The sequence below is a fragment of the Monodelphis domestica genome, chromosome 3, assembly GCF_027887165.1.
Source record: "Monodelphis domestica isolate mMonDom1 chromosome 3, mMonDom1.pri, whole genome shotgun sequence".
NCBI lineage: Eukaryota > Metazoa > Chordata > Mammalia > Didelphimorphia > Didelphidae > Monodelphis > Monodelphis domestica.
Window position 1 is genome coordinate 83464370 of NC_077229.1, and position 20292 is coordinate 83484661.

General features: G+C 38.9%; 1 protein-coding gene across 4 annotated transcripts in view; it reads left to right on the forward strand.

Annotated features, from left to right (window-relative positions):
* The first annotated feature begins 2279 nt into the window (after nucleotides 1-2279).
* The window catches only part of LOC100013399 (cytochrome P450 4F11-like), a 43253-nt gene continuing 25240 nt past the window's right edge, over nucleotides 2280-20292 (forward strand). The window contains exons 1-3 of one of the 4 annotated variants that reach the window (XM_056822314.1): nucleotides 2280-2474; nucleotides 6935-7020; nucleotides 15755-15971. In XM_056822314.1, the coding sequence (XP_056678292.1) occupies nucleotides 15756-15971 (216 nt within the window). In that variant the 5' untranslated portion in view covers nucleotides 2280-2474; nucleotides 6935-7020; nucleotide 15755. Of the gene's footprint in view, nucleotides 2475-2725; nucleotides 2931-6934; nucleotides 7021-15754; nucleotides 15972-20292 lie in introns of those variants that run through there. The other 3 variants (XM_007489708.3, XM_007489710.3, XM_007489709.3) reach the window with 3 other exon arrangements.

The following is a 20292-nucleotide window of genomic DNA, read 5'->3' on the forward strand; positions in this document are numbered from 1 at the left end:
TATTAATTTAAAGTTGCCAAGGAATTCAGCTATGTAATTCCTAAATGAAAACTTAAGTCAGCAGTCAATCTTTTATGGAGTTTAATTACAATAGGAGGAAGAAAGGAATTAGAGATAGAGAGAGGGAGAGAGAGAGAGAGAGAGAAAGGGGAGAGAAGGGAATAGGGCTTAAATACCCCTTCTGTTTAGGCTGGGCCAAAAGGCCCAAGCCCTTAGATAGCTGAGGCAAAGAAAAGAGATCAGTCCCTATTACTCACGTGACCAAAATGGAGAAACAGTCTCAGAGGCCCCCACCTTCAGCTTCCTTCAGAGCAAGCTTCTCAGAGCACACACCAACCACACTGACCAACTTCTCAACCACCACCTCGAGTCTCCAGACCCCCCTATCCTTAAGGAAACCATCCAAGTTCCCTCCCCTCAGTCCTCACATCTACCAATCACATGTCCATCAATTTCCCTGTGCTAATGGAGGCTCTAGCTTAACCCAGGACCGCCCAGAGGTCTGGCTTTGCACATGTCTGTTGTAGGTCATATTTTCAAATAATTAAATCTTTGATCCTTTGCTACAGCCCTTTCTAAATCCTGTTAACCTGAGTAGGGTAGAGATTGGAATAATTAAATTTTGATCTAGGCTGTAGCCCTTACTCAATCCTGTTAGGACTGAATAGGGTGGAGATTGATTCTAAGTATCTCCATTGTATCAATTCTAAAATCAATCATGACTCAAAGAAATTCCTGTTCTATGCTTAAGCATAGGTCAAAGTCCTTTCCATTGTTCAGCAAAAGGTTTCTGTCCTAAAGTAATCTTAAGAAGGGAGAAGAAGGAACCTCCCATGCCAATGGGGTTCACATTCCAATAGTCAAGACCCACTATCAATAGGAAATTTTTCAAGTATGAAATTTCCCAATGGTGAAATTTCCAACATTTATAAGTCTAAGAAATTTTGAGGTTTACATTACACAACTCACCTCCAGGAAATATGGGGAGTTAGGGGAAGAGAACAAGAATTTCATTAATTGCCTACTAAGTGTCAGATACTATGCTAAGCAATTTACAAATATTATCTCACTTGATCCTCACAACAACCTTGACATGCAAGTGCTATTATTCTCATCTTATAATTGAGGAAAACAAGGCAAACAGAAATTAACCAGCTTGCCCAGAATCACACAGCTAGTAAATGTTGGGTGCTAGATTTTATCTCAGTTGGAAAATTGAATGGTCCAAGGTTCTGAAGATAACCATATGCTCTACTGATGTTGCCCCACTTCTTCCCATCTTGGCAAGCACCCCTATATCAGACCTGTAAAATTCATAACCCAATTTCTGAGGACATTAATACATTCAATTTTGGAACTGGCCTGCTTTGGCTGAGCAATCTTATTTGATGATCAGACGAGCATAGATGTCTATTTTATCTTAGAACATGCTTTATATACCAGCCAGTCAGCCCACTGTCCACTGGGGCTATGTTGTCATCTGCTCTGTCATCACTGGGCAAATCCCTCTCCTTTCTCCTTGCTTTCCTCCTCTTGCTCTGAGGATGGTAATTAAGTCAACACTGCTATTTCTTCTAAAACAAGGTCCTCTTTTAGTTGCCTGACAGATCAATCACTAGTCCTCTCACTACCGTGACAAGAAAGCCCCTTGACCACCACTCCCTTCTATGTGTTGTCTCCCTTTATTAAACGTAAGCTTTGGGAGAGCAAGGACTCTGATCTTTTATATTTTTATCTACAGAAGTACCTAATAAATGCTTTTTCATTGATTAATTCATTCACTTATCCAAGCTGAGACACCAAAGAAAGTTTTAAGAAAAGGCTTAAGCACATACTGAAAGGATTGTAGCTTCTCATTCACAGAAGAAATATCTATCCCAGTGGAGAGGAGAGGTAAATAAAAGATCTGGATCCAGTGTCACTTGGAGTCATAGTTACCACATAGTAAGTCATTTCTAGGGTCAATGACCAACAGAGAGCACCAAAAAGCAATTATTAGTGGAGAGTTGAGGAAAACAGCCACTGGTGCTTGTGGAAGACCACAAAGGAGACAGTAAGAAGGTCTAAGAGAGTAAGGGGGCATTGCTCTTGAAGGTTTTCCTCTCCCTTGCTAAGCTGGCACAGTTGAATATGAGAGAAGGCAGAGATCTGGGAGAGATGTCTAGAAGTTAGTAAAAAGAATAAACTAGAAACCTGACCTCTTATCTCTCTTGTCCTTTCACCTAATAATTCCCAACCATTGATCTCATAAAATAAATTCAGTCTCTTCTAGCTTGTGTCTAGCTACCTCCCTCTCCCAGCCTCCATCCAGGCCCACTATGGCCCTCCCTCCGTCTTTTTTCCTATGAAGATAGGGTAAAGTATATAAGAAGAGTCTCCTTCCTGACTGGATGGCAGTGAAGAGCAGGTGGCCTTCCAGGACAGCAGGAGAAGAGTGACACTGAGCTTCCAGAGCTACCTTCCTCAGAGACAAGGTATTGCCTACAAAGAAAAAAGACTGAGATCAAAGCCTGAGACTAGACAGGGAGTCTCCCTAGGCTACAGAGGGACAAGAGGAGAAATGGATTGGGCATGGGGATAGAGGCAGGAAGCTGAAAGGAACTATGGTGGAGGAAAGAATAAAAATTGAGGGGACTGACTGGGAAGGCACTAGAGAAGTGGGAAATAAGGAAACCCTGGGAATATAACTACAGGGAGAATGGAGATTAAACAAGCTTGACTATGAGTACAAAGTACATACAAGAGAGGGTAAAATAGAGATAAATCAAGCTGTCACCCTGGGTATTGCCAACTAGAAAACCAAATTGGCGGTCAGAGAAAAGAAGCAGAACCATACAGGGGAAGCAAAGATCACAGTCCTGGTAATGACATAGGATTGGTTCAAGAAGACCTTGAAGAATCCAGGTCAGAGGAGTTCTATGAGGAAAGAGGTAGAAACTGAGACTCCAAATCCCACTGGGGGTGGACTTGCTTCCACTTTTATGACTAATCATTTGCTGACCCCCAAATCCAAATTCCTAATCAATACTTTTGTCCTATCACTCTGGTAATATTAACCATTAGTTCTCTGCGTTAAGTGCTTATCAACCCACAAAATTTCATTATTTAGGATCATTATTCTTTTTTAATTTTAACCAAAGGAAAGCTTTATTTTTTTAAAGGAAAAATACAACTTAAATACATGAATCAGCAATCAATAGTCTCAAAGAGATAAATTAATCCTTGAAGTCGTTTATGGTATTAAGTGCAGAGTACAAGGGTTTCTCTAACAGAGTTCTCTCTTGGACCACTACTTTTCCCAGGTTGTTCCTTAAAAATGGACAGACATGTCAGTCATTTCTCTATTGCAGTCATTTATAAAAATGACTTGCACCAGGGGCAGCTGGATGGCTTAGTGGTTTGAGAGTCAGGCCTAGAGAGAGATGGAAGGTCCTGGGTTTGAATCTGGCCTTACACACTTTCTAGCTGTGCAACCCTGGCCAAGTCACTTAACCCCCATTGCCTAGCCCTTACCACTCTTCTGCCTTGGAACCAAGACACAGTATTGATTATCAGATAGTACATAAGGGTTTTTTAATGACTTGGACCAAAACAAGACAAAGGAAAGATTTCTGTGTACTTCCTGTCATGAGTAAGATTCAACTAAGATAAACTGAGGTATACTTCTCCAAGCAAGATAACAGTTTATTAATAGTTATGCATACAGCTATTTTTAAAAATGGGTCAGATGACTACCTTATGACAAAATACAAAGAAATGAAGGTCCAACTCTTTTTTATAAGCAGAAAACAAAGAACAGAGTGAGGAAATCATAAATTGGTTATAAGGTTGGCAATGTCATGGAGGTGGAGGATTGTGATTGTTTACATCAAGAAAAACAGTTTACACACATACCTGGGATCCAGACCACTTCTCTGTTTTAAAGGAATGTTTTATGGATTTATGGGAGTCCGCTCCATCCAAAGACCATTGATAGTAGGCCAAGAGAAGCAGACTCACAGGAGCCTGAAAATGAGATAAAACTACATTTCATTGTCCAGGATAGGGTTAAGATGGAACATAGTTAGCTTGTCTACTCTAAGGGATGGCACACAGATGTCCTCAGAGTTTCTCAGGAGCTGAAGTTATGAGGAATAACACGTTTCTATAGTCCAAAGTGATTTGTAAGTGGTGCTGAGATAACAATTTCCTTAAAGTTAGTATTTTATGAGAGCATTAAATCTGTAAACACAGCTCACTTTTCCTTTAACTAACAGTGGATGTGAGAAAACTTAAACCTTTGCATGTAACTTGAGAGAAAAAGACTGAACTTTTGAACTCCTGAGCTTCTAACTCAGAAAGAGAGAAATGGGGGTAGATTGCTATATGAATTACAGAATAGAATTAATTACAGAATATAAGACACGAGATCAGTGTTTAATTTTCACATTCTCTAGAATCATCCTTCCAAGTATCCATTGAACTCAACAACAATCACTCGGATTCAATCATTTAGCCAGTTCTGAATCAACCTAAATACTCTCTTCATCATACCCATAGCTCTATTTTATCCAAGAATAGTGAGATACTTTGTCGAGTACTTTGCTAAAATATAATTATGCTATATCTACAGCATTCCTCTGATTGTCATTCCAGTTATGCTGTAACAAATAAAAATGAAGTTAGTCTGGCATGATCTATTCTTGCTTATTTCCTTTCTAAAATTTTATTAATCTTCCCTTTCAAATGTGGTTGAGAATTTTACCAGCAATCAAAATCAAGCTCATTTGGTCATAGTTAGAAGTCTCCCCAAGAAGATGGTGGAGTATGGGAAGCATCCCAGATGAATTATAACATTACCTTCTAAACAACTTTAAAATAATGCCTGAAATCAAATTTAGGGCAACAGATCCGACAAGAGATCAAAGTGAGACATTTTTCCAGCCAACAACTTAGGAGATCAGTAGAAGAGGTCTATAATACCAAGGTGGAAGCCTTTCTGAAGAACACAAATGGTAGCACCAACAGTAGACCTTACAGGTAATATCAGCCCAGCAGTGGCACAGGAGTCAGACAACTGGTCAGAAAGAGATTATAAGCAATCCTTTACTAGCACCAGGTGCAAATGGCATTGATTGGCAACTCCATTGCCCATTAGTAGTTTGGGGTTGCAGTTCCAAGGTAGATTTGAGAGCTTATGACCAATCATGAAGGAGTAGGGATCTTACTATAGTTCCAAGACAGAGAGGGGTACTAGCACTTGTTGCTACAGGGGAACAGGGATCCTTCCTGGATAAAGAAAAGACAGCAGAAGAGTCAATAAAGTATTGAGTGCACCTCTTTCCTGATCACAATACCTTGAAAGCATTGAAACTTGCAACCCTACCCTGTTCACCTCCCACTCCCAAACTCATTCTGAAAATAGCAATCCAAAAAAGCCTGAAGTTTAGAACAGTACCTCTCTACCTCCAGATGAGCAAAGTAATTTAATATGAAGTCCAAACTCAAGAAATAAACTACAAAAATGGATAAATAAAAAAAGAATTCAACCACAACAATCTACTACAGTAGCAATACAGTCTATTGACTCATCATCAATCTTGAATGGTCAATTATCCCACAGCCATTTGATTTGCTTCTAGTAGTGATATGTTTTCTATGGGAAATCATAATTCCTTTTCCCTTCTCAGGGGCTCTATTCCCCTTAAATTGTATATAAATTTTGCCTTGCTATAGGAATCACTTTGATTTTTGGTACCCAAAACCTACATCAGCAACCATGATATTCTTTTAAGGTCTATGAACTTTAATACCATGAACTCAGTGTTATTGAGGGGACCATTCAATCTCTTGAGTTATTGATTACACAGCAGGCAGTTCAAAGCATCCAAACTCATGGCCCCAAAAAATTGATCCACCTTAGTTCATTTACTCAGGGTCCATAATCTAATTTCAAGACCATTCAAGTAATGGTCAGTAGTTCAGGAGTTGTGTATTTCTGTATTTCTCTGGACACACAACCTATATCTCATACATGCTTTGAAAATCCAGCACACTTAGGGCGCAGCTTCTTTCTCAAATAATCTCTCCCTTCCTCTGGCCCTAGGACATCTCTAAAATTAACCTTCTCTGGACCCATCAGGACCACTGATGGCTGAGAAAGATAACTCTTAAAGTACTAGGTAGCAGAGAATCATAATGGAAACTTCAAGCCTTGCCTTCTATTCCTTACAAGCTTCTGTGTCAACAGATCAGATAGCTACTGCATTTTGTCCTTCAGTTTACGGTACATAATATTTAGTGGGCCAAACTAATCTTTAATTCCGCAATATTTAGTTTCATTGTTTTTGTGATGATTGTTCTTTGCATTTATTTTGCCATGGTCATGTATGTTATTTCCCTGTTTCTGTTTGCATTATTTTGCATCAGGTCATGGAAATCTCCCAGTTTTTCTACATATTCATCATATTATGTGTATCTTACAGCATAGTAATACTCTTTGCATTTATTTCCACCTTTTATTTAGTCGTATCCCAAACAATGGGCATCTATCTTCTTTGTTTCCAGTTCTTTGCTACTACCACAAAAATAGCTGCTACAAATATTTTGGTATATAGAGATTTTCTTTTTGTCAATGACATCCTTGGGGGGTATATGTTTAATAGTAAATTCATCAATGTTGAGGTCATAATTTGCATAATTACGAATTACTTTCCAGAATACTGGGACTAATTCTAAACTCCACCAAAATTGCATTTAAGTTCCTCATGCTATGTTTCACCAGTGGGGTCAAACTCATACAGAATTGGGAACACTAAATCATAAATAAGGACCTCTGCAGGCTGAATGCTGAATTAGAAAAACACATATAAACATTATATGATTTTTGTATTTTTATTTATTTTTGGAAAGTAGTTCCCAATTTCATTTTAATTTGATGCTGGCTCTATTACAGGTGTCTGTTTGATACTTCTGCTTTACAAAAATTCACTAGTATTGACTATTCCCATCTTTCCTCTTTATCAATGTGCTGAGTGTGAGGTGAGACCTTAGAGTTCTTTTCATTTGTATTTTGTTTATTATTAATGATTTGGGGGCTTTTTCATATGGTTATTAATGGTTTGCCATTCTTTTGTGAACAGCCTTTTTATCATTTCTTTACTAGGGAATGAATGACTTTTTGTCTTAGAAATTTCTGGTAAACATCTTTCACAGCAAACCTGCAACAGAGATATTTGGTAAAATAATTTTCCCGACCAGCTATCTTTCTTTTCCTAGATGCTTTAATTTTGTTTGTGCAAAATATTTTTCATTTCATGTCACCAAAAGTAGATATTTTTTCTTTTAAATTGCATGGCAGTTTTTTGATACATGTTCATGAGAACATGGATTAAAGTTGAAAGATTTCCTGAAAGGTCATTGGGTACAGTGGCCTCATTTGATAGATGAAGAAGCTGAAGCACAGAGAAGTAACTTGCCTAGAATCACACAGCTAATAAGTGTGGGAGGCAGCGTCTGAAAGGCTGGTTCCTCTCATGGCTTTCTTAAACCTCAAGCCAGGATATCCCTGAGGTGTACTTGAGGGTAACCTCCAACAATTGCAAATGAATTTGAGTGCATGAGATAGGTTTTTCAAAGCATTATTTCTATACTTGCTTTCAACTAGAGACATTCCTGTTACGAGATTAGAATATAGATCATTCTTACTATAAATGTAAGCAATGGCTCATTCAGTCGTTTTCAGACACCTCTGACTCTTCATTATCTCACTTGAGGTTTTCTTGGCAAAGAGACTGGAATGTTTGCCATCTCCTTCTGCAGATAATTTTTACAGATGAAGAACCTGAGGCAAACAGGGTTAGGTGACTTGTCTAGGATCACACAGCTAGAAAGTCCTGAGAGCACATTTTGAAATTAGGAAGATGAATCTTGCTGACTCCAAGCATGGCACTCTCTCTACTGGGCCACCTAGCTACCCATATGTTTAATGGCAGAAGGATAGAAATCTGGTTCTGGGCAGAGAGGGCTCAAAGTTTCCTTCTAGCAATAAAGTGTGATGGGTGAAGGGAGGAAAGTCATAAAGGCAGCCCAAAGTGATATAGCTGCTAGCCAGATAAAAAAAATTCCATGTTCTTAAAGTATATGGGCAAAGGAGTTGATAATGTCTCTCCTTTAATGTCATTTCCACTAATAAAATCATATCATGTTTTGTTTTGTTTTTTCTAATAATGAAATCACAATCTCCTGAGACATTTCATTCCACCCCTTGAACAAATCTAATTTTTCTTTGGATGTTACTGTTTGCATCAAGCCCTCAAGGAACTTACTCTCTGCTGGAGAGGAGAATAAGGATATAGCATGTACTTGGATAGATGTAATGCAAAGTAGAGTTAAGTTGCTAAGGAAAATCTTAAGCAAAAAGCTCTAGGAAATTCTGAAAAGAAAGCATCAAAAAACAAAAGGCTTCAAGGAAGAGGTGACACACGAGGTGGAAACAGAAGGATGAAAAGGATTCTAAGATAAAGAGGTGAATAAGCTGACCATTCCAGAAATGCATAGGGTAAGCCATCTAGTGTCAATTTCAAGAAATCATTAGTTTAGTTTTCCTGAAACACTAAGTCTTGAAGCAGAATGATATGAAAAAAGGAAGTAAAAATATGACGGAACCCAATTGTAGAGGTCCTTGAATGCCAGACTAAGGGAGTTTCATTTTCTTCTAGAGATTAGAGGCCACATAAGGTTTCTGAGCACATAGGCACTCATTAGACCTGCAGGAGAAAGATTATTCTAGCAGCTGTATGGAAAATGGATAGCCAAAAGGAAAAACCAGATAACCAATTAGACAAAGAGACCAATCAATCAATCAAAAAAAGGAGCTATGTAATTCAATGGATAGTTTCAGGTCAAGACAGTAGAGGTCCTGGGTTTGAATTTGATCTTAAACTCTTCCTAGCTGTGTGATCCTGGGCCAGTCACTTAATCCCAATTCCCTAGCCCTTACCACTCATGCCTTGGAACAAATACTTAGTATCAATTCTAAGACAAAAGGTAAGAGGTTTTTGTGGTTTTTTTTAAGTATGTAGAGTAATCCCCCGTTATCTACAAGGGATATCTGAAACTACATATAATTCCAAATCCTATACAGACAATTCTTGCTTTAACTTTTAACACGTATGTTAAATTTAATATACAGTACTATGTGCTATCTCCCCACTCCTGGACCTCTACTCAGCACTCTGAAGCTTCCCACCCCACCATACACAAAAAATCCCTCTAAGTGAAAACAGAAGAATCAGTGTAGCTCAGAAGACCTCCGGAGCAGAGAAAGGAGACCTTTGCCCCACACTATCTGTGCTAGGGTGCTGGGTGTTTGTCCCTGGCCTCCACGTGTCTTTTAACCATATGCCAGCCCCCTAATTCATCAAGCAATAGCCCCATCCTGCCCTGCTTCTTCTCCTGGAATTCACAGTTGACCACTGTTACCTGAAATTGCAGAAAACCATGAATAAGGGAAGAACTGTATACTTACTTTATGCCAGGCACTATGCCAAGTGCTGGGGATATGAAGAAAGGCAAAAACACAAAAAGAGTTCCTATCTTCAAAGAATTTACATACTACTAGAGGAACAATGCAATAAATGTAACACAGAGGAAAAAGCTGGTAATATTTGAACACAAAGCTCAAGACCAACAAGGGGTAGGAGCTACTCCCATCTACTAAGGGTATTGTTTCTCCCCAAGCCTTTGGTCACTTTGACCCTATGACAATCAACTCTTCATTTATGGTACCCATCAGAGGTATGCTGAAACCAGATCCTGTTGATAAATGAGTGTTAAATTTCCAATGTGAACACTACAGTTTTATTGATTGTCTAGACTTAAGAAATGATGGACAAGGGGGCAAGTGGGTGGCTCAGTGGATTGAGAGTCAGGCCTAGAGACGGGAGGTCCTGGGTTCAAATGTGACCTCAGACACTTCCCAGTTGTGTGGCCCTGGGCAAGTCACTTGACCCCCATTGCCTAGCCATTGCCACTCTTCTGCCTTCAAACCAATACACAGTATTGACTCCAAAACAGAAGGTAAGGGTTTAAAAAAAAAAGAAAGAAATGATGGACAAAATATTAACAACATAGATTAAACTTTAAAGTAATTCAGAGAGCTGTTTGCTAAACATTTGCCATCATACCTCTGATAATGCCTAACCAATGCTTTATTATATAGACAGATTGTTACCCTGAACAAAGACAGGATCACTTATTCCATAGGATAAATCTTCCCTACGTCCCAACTCCCCTATGCCCAAACCTAATCCCTCAACCCCTCAAATACACTAAACTCTGAAATACCGCCCCAGTACCTTTCCTTTCTCCCTCTCTTAATTCTATCCTTGAACTCTCCTCAGAGTCCAGATTGAGTAAGGAATCATAGGTCCAAGGCTTTAGGTTGCTGAGGGAATGTCAGGTACTGAGGTTTAGGGAGGGGAGACACCTCTTTAATTCAGAAAATAACATTTGACTACCTGGAGATTTTTTTTAATGCTTTTTTCCAGTTATATTGCAGAAACAAATTTTGATATTTTAAAATTCAGATTTTCTCCCTCCTTTCTATCCACCATCAGGTAGTGAATAATCTGATACAGATTATGACTATACTTTCAGATAATGCATGTTTCCATGTTTCCCACATCATGATAAAAGACACATCACACATACAATAACTCATGAAGGATTTATAGTAGAAGATGGCATATTTTGCTCTGTACTCAGATTCAAATAGTTCTTCCTTTGGGTATTCATAGCATTTTCTTCAGGAGTCCCTTGTGGTTATCTTGAAGACTTGCTTTGCTGAAAATGGTTTAGTCCTTCACAATTGATCATCGTATAATATTTCTGTTACTGTATACATTGTTCTGGCTCTGCTCACTTTACTCACATTGCATCAGTTTATATAAATCTTTCCTGGTTTTTCTGAACTCATCCTGTTCATCATTCTTTAAGGTGCAATAGTATTCCATTACAACTATATACCACAACTCGTTCATCCAGTCTCCAAGTGATGGACAACACTTCAGTTTCCAATTCTTTGGCACTACAAAAAGAGCTGCTATAAATATTTTGGTTCATATATGTCCTTTTTGCTTATCTCTGATCTCTGGTTCCATGTTGCTCTCCAGAACTGTTGTATCAGTTCAGTTTCAAGAACAGTTTATTCGTGCTCCAGTTTTCCCACATACCCTCCAATATTTATCATTTTCCTTTTGGTCATTTTAGTCAGTCTGGTAGGTGTAAGTTGGTATCTCAGAGTTGCATTTCTCTAATCAATAGTGGTTTGGAGCATTTTTTTCATATGACTATAAGTAGTTTTAATCTCTTGCTATGAGAACTGCCTATTCATATCCTTTGACCATTGATCAATTGGAGAATGTTTTGTCATCTAATAAATTTGGCTCAGTTCTCTCTCTATATTTTTTAATTAGGCTTTTGTCAGAGAGACTTGCTATAAAATTTTTCCCCAAATTTGTTGTTTCCCGTCTAATCTTGTTTGCATTGGTTCTATTTGTGCAAAAAACTTTTAAATTTAATATAATCAAAATTATCTATTTCATTTTTCATGTTTTCTGTGTCTTGTTTGGTCATAATTTCTTCCCTTATCTATTAGTCTGACAGGTAAACTTTTCCATGTTCCTCTAATTTATTTATGATGTCACTGTTTATTTTGAGATCAAGCATCCATTTTGATTTTAGCTCAGTGTATGATGTGGTATGAGATGTTGGTTCATGCCTAATCTCTGCCATTCTGCTTTCCAATTTTTCCAGCAGTTTTTGTCAGCAGTAAATTCTTTCCCCAAAAGCTTGAATCTTTAATTTTTTCAAACTCTAAGTTGCTAGAGACATTAATTGCCATATGTTGATTAACCATACTATTCCATTGATCTATCACTCTATTTCTTAGCCAGTACCTGATGGTTTTGATGATTACTGCTTTATAATATAATAAAAAAGGGGGCATAGCTAGGCCCCCTTCCTTCATATGTTTTCATTAATTCCCTTGATATTCTTGACCTTTTGTTCTTCCAGATCAATTTTGTTATCTTTTCTAGTTCTATGATATAATTTTGGGGTATTTTGATTGATATGGCACTGAATGAGTAAATTAATTCAGGTAGGCTTGTCATTTTTACTATATTGGTTAAGCCTATCTATGAATAATGATTTTCCAATTGTTTAGATATGACTTTATTTGTGTGAAGAGTGCTTTGTAATTGTGTTCATATAGTTGCTAGGTTTGTTTTGGTGGTTATATCTCCAGATATTTTATATTGTCTAGAGTTATTTAGAATGTAATTTACTTTTCTTTCTCTTGCTTTTGGATTTTGTTAGTGGTAAATAAAAATGCTGATGATTTATGTGAATTTATTTTGTATCTTGTGGCCCTGCTGAAGTTGTTAATTATTTGTATTAGTCTTTTGGTTGATTCTTGAAGGTTCTCTAGATATACCATCATATCATCTGCAAAGAGTGATAATTTATTTCTTCATTGCCTTCCATTTCTTTTTCTGTCCTTGTTGCTATAGCAAGCATTTATAGTATAATATTAAATTTCAGTGGTGATAATAGGCATCCTTGCTTTACCCCTGATCTTATTGGGAAGGTTCTTAGTTTGTTATGGTTTTAGATATATGCCTTTTATTACTTTAAGGCAGGTTCCTTTTATTTAAATGTTTCCTCATTTTTATAAGGAAGGGGTGTTATATTTTGTTAAATGCTTTTTCTGTATCTATTGAAATAATCATGTGATTTCTCTTGGTTTTGTTCTTGATATGGTCAATTATGCTAATGGTTTCCTAATACTGAAACATCTCTGCATTCCTGATATAAAACCCAACTGATTGTGGTATATTATTCTTGTGATCAAATGTAATCTCATTGCCAGCATTTTGTTTTAAATTTGTGCATCAATTTTCTTTAAGAAGACTGGTCTAAAGTTTTCTTTCTCTGGTTTATGTCTTCCTGGTCTATGTATCAATACCATATTTGTTTCATTAAAATAGTTTGGAAGGATTCTCTCCTGCCCTATTTTTAAAAATTGTTTATGCAATATTGAAGTTATTTGTTCTTTGAATGTTTGGTAAGATTCACTTATGAATCCATCTGGCCCTGGGTCCTTCTTCTTGGAGAGTTCTATAATGATTTTTTTCAATTTCTTTTTCTGTCATGGGGTTAAGTATTCTATTTAGATATTTCTGAAAAATTAACACTCGTATAATCTCCCCATCAACTCCTAACTATATAACAGTTTATCTATCAAACAGAATCAATATGGCAACAATGTGATGTGGTAGCCAGAAATGCTGTCTGTCTTGGGCTTCATGAAGACAGGGATAGAAATGTGAACAATAGGTATAGTGAATGTAGCTGGCCTTAGTCAGTCCCCATCTGGGATATTATGTTCCATTCTAGGAACCACAGTTTATGAAGACTATAATAATCAGACGTGTCCAAAAAAGAAGACAACCAGGCTGGAGAAGGACCTTGAGTTCATGTCATAAAAGAACTGATTAAAAGACCTTTGAATGTATAGTCCTAAGAAGAAAAATTTTAGAAGACATGGTAGCTTTTTTTCCAGTGAGTGAGAGTCTGTCATGTATAAAAGATATTAGACCTTCTTCTTTGTCTTCATCTTCATCTTCACCTTCCTCCTCCTCCTCCACCCCTTGAGGTTAGAATCAGAAGAATGGTAGAATGGGCGGTAGGAGCAAAGAGACAGATTTAGGCTTGATACAAGAAAAATAATTTGAGTAATCCCAAAGTGGAATGGGCTACCTTAGGAGTAACATAGTGCCTTCACTCAGAGTGGAGTGGACTACCTTAGGAATAGTGCAGTGCCTTAACTCAAGATCTTCAAATCAAGGTTGAATGACTGATGCAGAGTGAAATAAGCAGAATCAGGAAAACATTGTTCACAGTAACAACAATATTGTGGAATGATTACCTGTGATAGGCTTAAATATTCTCACCAATACAATGATCTAGGTCAGTTCTGGACTTATGGCAAAGAAAGCTATCCACCTCCAGAGAAAAAAGTGGTGCAGCCAGAATGTAGATCAAAGCATAAAATTTTTCACCTTAGTTTATTTAGGGTTTTATTTGGAAGGTTGGGTTTTATATAATTATTCTCTTTAAAATGAATAATATAGAAATATGTTTTGCATGATAATACATGTATAACCCATATTGAACTGCTTGACAGCTCCAGGAAGAGGGAGAGAAGAATGGCAGGAAACAATTTGTATCGTATATCTTTAAAAAATTTATGTAGAAATTTGTAAATTGTAATTACATATAATTGATAAAAATAAAATATCTTTATTAAATAGGAGAGAACTTTTTTAAATAAAAGGTAGAAAAAGCAAAAATAAAACCCTGGGAAAGAATCAGAGAGCAATTCCTGCATTGTATGAAATGGAAGCTGGAAGCTGGAGTGGTGATATCAGTGGCTTGGGAAAATATGGTCCCCAGGGATTGGGAAACCTGCACCCAAACCCCATCAAGGATTCTCAACAGCCTTTGTGAGAGGGCTCTTTGAACATCCAGACCATTCCCTTTGCACATCTCTATGCCCCTCACCTTTTCTTCTCTTTCTCCATTCCAACCTTGAGAATGGGGATAAAGCCTTCCAGAACTTAGATAAGACATAACACAATTCCCGTCTTTTGCAAGAGGGCTTTCCTGGCCTTATTGTTGTTCAGTTGTGTCAAACTCTACATGACTTTATGGACTTTGTTCATGGGATTGGCTTGTCAGAGATACTATAGTAGTTTGCTATTTACTTTTTACGTGTGTTCCCATTTTACAGATGAAGAACTAAGGCTAACTAAGGGGTTATGCAATTTGTCCGGGGTCACACAAAACTAATAAGTGTCTGAGTCCAGATTTGAACTCATCTCTTCCTCACTCCAGGCCAGGTGCTCTATCCATTGTACCACCTAGCTCTTCTTTTCCTGGCCTATCTCACTGCTAATGTCTTCTTTCTGAAATTACTTCTTTATTTACATTGTATGTATCTTGTATGTATAACATGATAGAGGTGACTTAAGGCTAGGGATACTTTCCTCTGAGTTTGCATTTAATAGAAACTCAAGGAAGCCCCATCCCAAACCTTTCTTCACTTTCCTCTTTAGGAGCAGAGGAACAAGCCACTTTCTTCATTATGGTGTTCTAGAGGACCAGGAGACCCAGAGAGAGTAAAAACTGATCTGACCTAGAAACTGGGTGTCCCTATTTCTTCACAACTCTCCTCTTACTTCCTCTTCCCTTCCCTCATGACTTTCCCAGCCCTGACATACCTCCCTCCCTTTTCAATACCTGTTCTCCCTATTTCTCCCCCCCCCCATTTTTATGTCTCTCTTTTATATTCCATCATCTGTCTCTCCCTCTTGTCAGTCTTCTCCCATATGCCTCACCATTTACTTCTCTTTGGCTTCCTTCATGTCTCTCATCGTGTCAGTTTTATGCAGGGATGATTTTACCTCTGGCTTTCTGGAAGTGGTGGAGAGTACATATGACACACTTTTAAGTTTAATCCACATTATTGACATTTTCCCATCACTTTCTTAAGACTAGACAATAAACAAAACAATGAATAATTTTGTCTAGTTTGACAATTTCCAAGATATAAATGCTCACTCTGGAAATTTATCAATTGGCTCCAGCACAGCTAACTTTCCCTCCAGTTTCTCCCCACTATGTTCTCAATTTTTGTCTCTCTCTGCAGGATGGTGCCTGGATCTGAATGGCTTTCTCACCAGCTGGGCCTGGGCGGGCTGAAATCTGGAGTTCACTCGGTCATGATCTTGTTCTTCTTGGCACTTAGCACATGGATTCTGGCCCAGGTCCTATTCTTTCTCAACAGATACTACACCAACATCCAACAACTTAGATGCTTTCCCCAACCTCTCATTTGGAACTGGTTTTCTGGCCACCTGGGCCTGGTAAGTGGGGACAGTTGGGCCAAGAACGGGGCAGCTCAGTGAGTAGATAAACTAGAGAGCATAATAGACTGAGTATTTGAGGAAACTAAAGTGCTTAGAGACAGACGCGACTAAGGAGCTTCAACTGAGCCTTATACTATCATCATAATCAGCAGCAGCAATAATTATTAACAGTGATAATAAAAACAACTGGAGATTACATAGTGCTTTAAATTTTGCAAAGCAATTTACATACATTATTTCATTTGAGCCTCACATCTGCCATTTAAGCTAGATGCTATAGGATTGATCATCCTCATTTTACAGATGGGGAAACTGAGGCTCAGATCTAAGTAACTTGCCCATTGTCACACAGCTAGTCAGTGTCAGAGATTAGATTCTAATTCAGGTCTTGATGCTAACTATAGTCCACTACCCTATTCATTATGCCACACTCCCCCCATATGCCCTCTTCTGCCCTTCACCATCCTGGTCACCCTCTTGGACACTCTTCCACTTAGCAAGTTTTGCTGTTTTATCAGATGTGGTCTGATGGTCACAAGACATCTTCCGCAGGCCTAGATGCCATACCTCTCTTGATGCTGTCCAAGATCACATTCAATTTTTCAGGCCAGTGAATCATCCAACACATTGAGCCTGCTTTCCACTAAAATCCCCAGAACCTTTTTTTAGCCATCTCTCCCTCACCAGATATTTGTGAAGTTGATTTTTTTAATCCAAGTGAGTTTCTTTGTAAGGGATCCAATTTATTGGTTACCCAAAGGGTAATAGAGATTGGTATAGTGGGCCCAAGGAAACTGGAGCCTCCAAGCTCTAATACTTCATTTCTAGAAATCATAGGATTAGAGGTCTTTTCAGTGCTTATATTCTGTATTCTAAGACCAGGAGCTTCCTGAGACTGGGAGTTCTGTCATATCTTCTCTGGTCTTCCTCACAGCATGGCCACACAAGCCCAAAGGGTCAGTCACACACACAGTAAGTAGGTTAGAGGGAGAGAGGAAGGAAGGAAGGAAGGAAGGAAGGAAGGAAGGAAGGAAGGAAGGAAGGAAGGAAGGAAGGAAGGAAGGAAGGAAGGAAGGAAGGAAGGAAGGAAGGAAGGAAGGAAGGAAGGAAAGAAGGAAGGAAGGAAGGAAGGAAGGAAGGAAGGAAGGAAGGAAGGAAGGAAGGAAGGAAGGAAGGAAGGAAGGAAGGAAGGAAGGAAGGAAGGAAGGAAGGAAGGAAGGAAGGAAGAAAGGAAGGAAGGAAGGAAGAAAGGAAGGAAGGAAGGAAGGAAGGAAGGAAGGAAGGAAGGAAGGAAGGAAGGAAGGAAGGAAGGAAGGAAGGAAGGAAGGAAGGAAGGAAGGAAGGAAGGAAGGGAGGGAGGGAGGGAGGGAGGAAGGAAGGGAGGGAGGGAGGGAGGGAGGAAGGGAGGGAGGGAGGGAGGGAGGAAGATTGACTTATCAGATTTATGGATTACAGAGGTATTGATGAGTAAACAAGAGATGGAGAGCAAAGAAGTCAGGTAAAAAAGAAACAAACATATGTATTCCAATATTTATAGCAGCTTTCTTTGTGTTGTCAAAGAAATGGGGATGTCCATCAACTGGGCAATGACTGAACAAATTGTGGCATATGATTTTGTGATGGAATACTACTGTGCTATAAAAAATGATGTGCAGGCTAATTTTTTTTAAACTTGGAAAGACCTACATGAAATAATGAAGAATGTGATGAGCAGAGCCAAGAGAACATTATATATAGCTACAGAAGTACTATTTGAAGAATAACTTATAAATGTCCACCTCCAGAAAATGAACTGAAAGATACTCTTTATAAATATATATCTTTTTGATAGGTGATATCTTGTAAGGTGCCGAAGGAGAATTCATAATGATTTCATTAATAAGATGCCTCCACAGTTCTCAGAGGGAGAAATTAAAACTCTATTGTCATATAAAAAATTCTCCAAATAACTATTAATTAACTCAAATTAAAACGCCTCTGAAATACCACCTCACACCTACCAGACTAACATGACCAAAAAGGAAAATGATAAATGTTGGAGGAGATGTGGGAAAATTGAGACACTAATACACTGTTGGTAGAACTGTGAACTGATACAATCACTCTGGAGAGCAATATGGAACCATGCTCAAAGGGCCATAAAACTATGCACACTTTGACCCAGAAATATAATTATTGGGTCTATATCCCAAAGAGATCAGAGATCAGAGGAAAGGATCTACCTGTACAAAAATATTTTAGCAACTTTTTTGTAGTGGCAAAGAATTGGAAACTGAGGGGTTGCCCATCACTTAAGAAATGGAACTGAATTTTCCAGAGAAATCTGGAAAGGCTTATATGAACTAATACAAAATGAAGTAAGCAGAAACATGAAAACAATGTATGCAGTAACAGAAATAGTATACCGTGATCAACTGTGAAAGATTAAACTATTACCAGCAAAGTAAGTTTCCAAGAAATCCACAAGGAACCCATGATGAAAAATGCTACTCACAGCCAAAGAAGTAACTGTTAGTCAGATCACAGACCAAATTATTGCATCATTTACTTTATTTTCTTCATGAGTTTTTTTGGTATGTGTGATACATGTCTTTAGCCATGGCATAAGAAATATGGAACTCGGACTTCCGGTTAAGATGGCGGCTTAGAGAAAGCTGAAGTTCAGATCTCCGGAAAACCCTTCCCGACCGATCTCAAACTAGAAGCTCCTAAGGCACCGAAATTCAAAACGATCAACAGCACAGACCCTGGGAACCCTCCTCCTGGACCTGGACCCGGTTCAAAAGGTACGGCTCCCCTTAAAAGCCAGAACCCTAGATCCCTCGGACCTCAGGGGTAGGAGCGCAGAGTCCAAGGCTCCCGGAAGCAGCAGCCGCGCCGGGCTCAGAGAGCAGGGTCTGAGGAACAACAACCCTCAGGGTCTTCTACCCAAGTCCCAGTCCGGGTGAAAGTTACTGCCTGGGGCTTCCGCTGCAAAGAGCCGGTCGGTCAAAGAGCCGGTCGGTCCGGGTAAAAGTTACTGCCTGGGGCCTCCGCTGCAGAGAGCTGGTCAAAACAACAGCAACCCTCAGGGCGGGCAAGACAGCCTCACGGGCTGGATCCTGCTATCCAAGTCTCAGTGAAAGTCTGTGCTCTCGGAGCTTGGGGAAGCGGCAGCCCATCCCCCCGCAGGCCGACGAAACAGCCTCACGGCCAGGGATTCTGAAGGCAACTTCCGGAAATCGAGCCAGGGGGAGAGTGTGGCCTCGTGGTCCGACCCTTCCATTCCAGTTCCAGTGAGGCATATTCAGTTTAACCCAGGGAACGCTCATAGAACCAACATCTGCCCAGGACTAAAGCCTCTGATCACCAGACAAAGACAAGAAAAGCCAATCCTCCACGTTCAGAGATGACAAACTCCACAGAAGCACAGAAGCCCCAAAATACCAAGAAAAATAAGAAGAAAGGGGCGACTCTGGACACATTCTATGGAGCCAAAATACAAAATACAGAGCAGATAGAAGAAGATATACAAGAAAATTCTCCAAAATCTTCCAAAGGAAATAGAAACTCTCCACAAACCCATGAAGAATTTGAATCAGAAAGGACCAAAAAGATGGAAGCCCTCTGGGAGGAAAAGTGGGAAATGATGCAAAAGAAATTCACGCATCTACAAAACCAGTTTGACCAAACTGTAAAAGAAAACCAGGCTTTAAAGCAAGAACTAATAAAGCAAAGCCAAAACACCAAGAAATTAGAAGAGAACATAAAATATCTCACCGACAAGGTGATAGATCTGGAAAACAGGGGGAGAAGAGAAAATTTAAGAATAATTGGACTCCCAGAAAAGCCAGAAATAAACACCAAACTGGACATGGTGATACAAGATATAATCAAAGAAAATTGCCCAGAGATTCTAGAACAAGGGGGCAATACATCCACTGACAGAGCTCACAGAACACCTTCTACACTAAACCCCCAAAAGACAACTCCCAGGAATGTAATTGCCAAATTCCAAAGCTATCAAACAAAAGAAAAAATCCTACAGGAAGCCAGAAAAAGACAATTTAGATATAAAGGAATGCCAATCAGGGTCACACAAGACCTTGCAAGTTCTACGCTGAATGATCGTAAGGCATGGAACATGATCTTCAGAAAGGCAAGAGAGCTGGGTCTCCAACCAAGAATCAGCTACCCAGCAAAACTGACTATATACTTCCAAGGGAAAGTATGGGCATTCAACAAAATAGAAGACTTCCAACTTTTTGCAAAGAAAAGACCAGAGCTCTGTGGAAAGTTTGATACCGAAAATCAAAGAGCAAGGAATACCTGAAAAGGT